Source organism: Haliaeetus albicilla, chromosome 1, assembly GCF_947461875.1.
Source record: "Haliaeetus albicilla chromosome 1, bHalAlb1.1, whole genome shotgun sequence".
Taxonomy (NCBI): Eukaryota; Metazoa; Chordata; class Aves; order Accipitriformes; family Accipitridae; genus Haliaeetus; species Haliaeetus albicilla.
Window position 1 is genome coordinate 40,290,714 of NC_091483.1, and position 6,157 is coordinate 40,296,870.

At 37.2% G+C, this 6,157-nt stretch overlaps 1 protein-coding gene across 1 annotated transcript; it reads left to right on the plus strand.

Moving 5' to 3' along the window:
* The first annotated feature begins 454 nt into the window (after positions 1–454).
* Positions 455–5,705, plus strand: NPY5R (neuropeptide Y receptor Y5). Its single transcript, XM_069786296.1, has one exon. The coding sequence runs from the start codon at positions 1,999–2,001 to the stop codon at positions 3,328–3,330; it is 1,332 nt and encodes a 443-aa protein (XP_069642397.1). The 5' UTR covers positions 455–1,998; the 3' UTR covers positions 3,331–5,705.
* Positions 5,706–6,157: the final 452 nt, after the last annotated feature.

Here is a 6,157-nt window from a genome sequence, read left to right on the forward strand (position 1 = left end):
TAATTCCATAAGCCTGAGGTAGGGGAATGTATTTTATCCAGGGCAGAGCCCTGCTGTGGTTTTCTCAGACAAAAATTACGTTGAGTCACATTTAGAGAATAGGAAGAAATTTCAGCTGATTTTGGAAGTCACTATGGTCTGCAGATCATACTGTTTTCAGATGATTACTAGCAACTCAGAGAAATTAACTCAGAAAAATTAAGTGAAAAACTATTTGCTTCTTTAGGTAATAGTTGTATAAAGAGAAGCCCACCAAAATGAAAACTTCTGATAATATCAATATAGAAATAGAAAGGTTGGATCACTTACAGGATCTCTAGTCTGCTCCTTTAAAGTTGGTCTAGAGGCAAGGGTAGTCTCAGATAGTGTTGTTTGTCTATTATATGGTTTTTCACCATTTCACTAGAGACTGGGAAAAATTAAACAGAAATAATTTGTGTTAATGCCACCCTGCTCGTATGCACCCAATTATAATATTTAGTTTATCTAAATTCACGTATCCAATTCTTACTTCTATTTTAGCTGTTAAAAAGCACTTTAACTCAACATTGCAAGAAGTTGGCAAGGCTTAGTTCTTTCCTCCTCTCCTCAACACATTACTTGCAAGACACAAAAACTTGCAATATCTTACTTTTTTTTTTTTTAAATAAATATTTCTAATCTTACATGAGGGACCTCCCCATCACAACACACTGTCAGTGAATATTCTGAGAATGTTTTATCATTTGAGCTTCCCTTTGGCACCCGACAGTAGGAACACAGATGTTGTGATGTGAAGGAAGGAGCACATCTGCATGTGTAGAGGAAACTGAGTAATATTATTGCACTTAGAAGAAGTCAGCATGATACAGCTCACTGAGGATAGCTACATTCTTGAAGAGCCCTGCCTTTTTTAGTTGACAGGTTTAGCCGTCTGCTCAATTTATGTATGTTTTGGGGTTGTTTAGATCTTTTTGTTTTGTCTTGCCTAAGATTTCTAAACATTAAGCAATTTTGTACAGGACATGGGCACTCTGGGGAATTTTGACTTTGAAACTTTAGTACATGCAGGTGTTTAAGGTAAACTGGAGTTTAAACTGAATTCTCTTGTCTTTCTGTTTCTTCTAAAATGAACACTAATACATGAAGATTCTGTGGGCAGAATAACTTTGTGCCGAGCTGGGTTTTAATATTAGATGTTTCTGTGCAGAGTAATGAGCAGCTCCGTGAATTTTCAAATGGCTGTGTGGGGTTTGCTTCCAGTTAACGTTGTCCTCTCTGTGTTACATCCAATTACTTTGGATGTTTTATAGGCAGTTTTCCCTTCTGCTTGAGCAACAGTTAAAATATGTTCAACACTTACTACAAGATGGTTTGTGTACACACCACATTAGGAATTCCATTTTGGATCACTGACAGTGGATCTCCTTATAAACTGATCTTTTTTGAAAGCTCTCCCCTATTTTATGTTAGTTTTCTACTACAAGGTAAGAAATACTACTGCAGTTGTTAGCATATGTCAAAACATCATATATTTTCAGGTGCTTTCATTAGAATTTGCTGTCGTGTTAATGATTAGGCACATGCCCAGATGGTGATTGTAATTTCCTTACTCATATCAATGAGCTGTTATTCATATGAGTAATCTGACTGACTGTAAATGGATTGCTTTTGTAGCTAACTGCTCCCTTGTGGAAAGGCTGACAATATGGTCCATAGCAAAGCACAGTTAAAAGCCAGCGTCATAATGCAGAACCTTAATTTGCCATCGTCCCATGTGAGCAGCCAGGTAGGAGGCCTAGGTATCCTGAACGCCACATGATAAAACCTATGAAACTAATTCCTATTGACCTGAAGTTATACAGGATCTGCCTCACAGTAGGATAACACCACTATTAATTTATTTGCATTAAGGTGATACAGGGTAAATTTATGTTCCTTTACATTCTGATTAACACTGGTATCATCCTTCCTTCAGATGCTAATTAATGCCTCTCTCGTTCTAAGCAGGACTGTAAAATGGATTTAGGATTCAAAGACCGTAACAACAGGACGCTTACCAAGAACACCTCTGCTGCTACAAAGAATTTTTCTGCCTGGGAAGATTATAAGAGTAGTGTTGATGACATACAGTACTTTCTTATTGGGCTGTACACACTTATAAGTCTGGCCGGCTTTATGGGAAATCTGCTTATACTAACGGCTCTACTAAAGTGCAAGCAGAAGACAATAATAAACATTCTTATCGGTAACTTGGCCTTTTCTGACATCTTAGTTGTGTTGTTTTGTTCACCTTTCACACTGACGTCCGTCCTGCTTGACCAATGGATGTTTGGCACTGTCATGTGCCACGTAATGCCCTTCCTCCAGTGCGCATCAGTTCTAGTTTCAACTTTAATGTTAATATCTATTGCTGCAGTCAGGTACCGCATGATAAAATATCCCCTTTCTAGCAATTTAACAGCAAAGCAAGGCTATTTCTTAATAGTGACCATTTGGGCCCTTGGCTTTGCCATTTGCTCCCCTCTGCCAGTTTTCCACAAAACTGTGGATCTCAGCAAAACTCTGAATTTAGAGGCACTGGAGAACAGGCTCTTGTGTGTTGAGTCATGGCCTTCTGATTCCTACAGAATTGCCTTTACGATAGCCTTATTGTTCATGCAGTATATATTGCCGCTGGCGTGTTTAACTGCTAGTCACACCAGTGTCTGCAGGAGCATAGGTTCCAGACTGTCAAACAAGGAAAACAAGTTTGAAGAAAAGGAGATGATAAACCTAACACTTCATCCATCCAAGAGTACCCGCACACAGGTGCAGCCCTCCAGCCATTCCAGGTGGAGCTGCGCCTTTGGTAGAAGGCACCACAGAAGGTACAGTAAAAAGACTTCAAGTGTGATGCCAGCCATTTCAAGGCATCATCAGGATACTCATTCCAGAGACCTCCCAGAAACCTCTGGCACAGAAAAAAGCCAGCTCTCTTCCTCCAGTAAATTCATCCCTGGGATACCTATCTGTTTTGAGATGAAACCAGAAGAAAATACAGAGATCCAGGACATGATTACGGTATCCCAATCCTTCATCAGAATTAAGACAAGGTCTAGGAGAGTTTTTTGCAGACTGACAGTGCTAATCCTAGTTTTTGGTTTCAGTTGGATGCCTCTTCACCTTTTCCACATTGTGACAGATTTTAATGCCACTCTCATTTCTAACAGACATTTTAAATTAGTGTATTGCATATGCCATTTACTGGGTATGATGTCCTGCTGCTTGAATCCCATCCTTTACGGGTTCCTTAACAACAGCATAAAAGCCGATTTAATGTCCCTTATTCCATGCTGCCAAATACCATGATTTTATGCACCCCAAGATAAAATAAACAAGTTTGGCTTTCAAGCATACTGGCGTGTATAGCTGTAAAACTAAATTAAATTAGTTTAGTTAGTCTGACTTGGTAGTGATTAGTAGCCTTTCATGCGAATGGATAGTTCTATGGCTGCATGTATTTCTTGCGTTGGGCAGAAATATATACATGTACTATAATATTCTTCTAGCTGTTACACGTAGGAAATCATGCCCAGTGTACAAAACCAGAATACCATTTTCATTACCTGAAATATTGGCAATCTGTACTTTGGAATTATACAGAATATATAATGAGTAATAAATGTAAGACTACTTAGACATATCAGTATTAACTGTCATAAAACTATGATAAGATACATGCTGTTTACTAAATAACTGTTGTTGAGACTATTTCAGTGCCAACTTTGACTGTTTTCTAAGATAATTAAACATCTGTTTCTGGATGTGATTAGAAAAATATTTTTCCTTAGCTCTTTGACTCATACTTTGCAGTATCTTTGCAAGATGCTTTGCTGCCGGTTCCCAGATTGCCATATTCCCTGGAATGGGTTGTAGGTAATTGCTCTTGTTTAGATTGTTTCCATCTCACTGTGTTTACCCAGTACAACCTATCTCTGGTTTCCTTAGCCAATTTTTACTCTGCCTTGTCATTTTATGTAATTTTCAGCCAGGCCTGAACTCACATATAGTTATGCCTTTGTTCTTACAGTGATGACTCCCCTGAACATACAACATGCTTCTGATCAGAGTAAGCCTTCATTTCGTAAGTGGTAGAAAAAGAAAAAGAAAATGGAAAGACAGCAGGATTTTTTCTTTTCCCTTATCAGAAAGCAAAAGATTACTGCACTTTATTATAGGTGACCCACTTGCTTTGGAGAGCTGCAACAGATTTTAATTAAACATGCGCTTGTGTGCGTGTGCGCGCGCACACACACACACGCTTTCTGCATCTCCTTCCCCTCTCTCCTTTTCTCCTTTTAACCAGACCAATACTTTTCCTTCCAAATTTTAATCACATGCATCTTCCCTAAGGAAGTCATATACATTTCACAGCACAAATTCAAAGGGTATATATATGTATTCTTTCCACCCTCCCTGGATTGCTCTAACTTAATAACCCATCTCCACCCTCAGGATTCAGTAAATGTACAAAACCTCTGCCCTGAGTTTAAAGCTGTAAAACTTCTCCCCAGGTCTAGCTGGTGATTATTTCCTTTTCTCCACTAAGATTTCTAATCCAATAGGCTTTTTTACATAGCCTTTCCAGGCTGAGAAATAAAGTTATTATTTTTATAAATGGGTGGATGGGAAGGGTCATTGTGCATTTTTTGCCTTGAGGTAGTTCCCTTCCAGTTGGTCTTCAAAAGTGAAAGCTGTTCTTTTATTGTGAGGAATTGTCAAATTATTTTTATCACAATGATACAATTCTGAGACCTTTTCTCCCCAAGCCATCATCTGCTAAGGAGTTTATTACATACCAGAGGGCAATCTCTCTGCTTCTATCATTAAGGTATTTCCCTGAAGTCTAGTCCCCAGTAACCCACTGTTCTTTGTTTTTGCTAGTGATATACTTTAATAGTTTCTTTCTGGACACTGACTATTGCATTTTGCAGATTATTATCTCTTAAAAACCTACAGTATGTCATTTTATAGAGTACAAATGGTACAGAATACAGAATATTGGAACAATAGATTTTAAAATAGCTTTTAAAGAGTTTAAAATAGTTTAATTTAAAAATATTTATAGCTAATCTTTGTATATAAACTTCAGAAAAAAATTAACTAGATCCACAGCCAGAACACAATGATGCAGTTCTACAGAAGTTGCAGCAGTTTACGCCCTATTTATGTCTACATATTTTCAAGTAATTGTAATATATCATTTACCCTTATTTATACCATGTGATGTAACCAAATAGTATAAGAGAATAAGAAAGCAGTTACATTGTTTCAGGTTGAAATATCCCTTCTAGCTTTTTTTTTTTTTCAATTTACTGTTTCTATTTGCTATTTATTTTCTATTTCTTCCTTTATATACATTCAGAATTTCAGCCATTTTTAACTCCTACACTTAGGATTGTTATTAAAATATAAAATAACTGTTTATTCAGTAATTATTCTTTTCAGATCAAATTCTACTCACTTTTACTCTATGTGACACACAGAATCATGCTAGGACTTGATGAAGGCCTTCCTCTAGTTTCTGAGGTGCACAAAGATTAGTCTGTACACTGGAGATTTTACATAAGCCCTATCCATTTTCCTGGATGAAGTCAATAACTGTGCTCCCTACTCTTTACACTGATCAAAGAAAAACAAATTGTAATTTGGCAATAGAGAATTAAATCAAGACAGCTACTGAACTTTAGTCCTGTGCTGCCTAAATCTGTTGTCTTCTCTTTTAAGATCAATGGTGGGAGAATGTATATTTTCTTTTTGTTTATAGAGCAATTGTCAGCATTATATTTTGACATCTCCAAAATGTCAGTCTTTCCTCTGCAATGTTAAATAAAAATAAAATAACTTTTCCACCCTCCACCTTTCTTCAATAGCCAGCATAACTTTATCCCAGTATCAGCAAGGAATACATAAGAAGCAGACAGTAGCAATAGCAAGTGAAACCAGGCTAAAGGCAATATCCAAAAGAGTAACTTCTCTGAGTGGGAGAGGAAAAAACTGAACCATCCACTTAACATTTTCCCAGTCTGGAACATTAAGATAAACAAACAAACAAACAAATAAATAAATAATTCAAAACACAAGGATCCCTCCACCCCACACTTGTTGAGTAGGCCTCATCTGGTTTGAGCTGCAG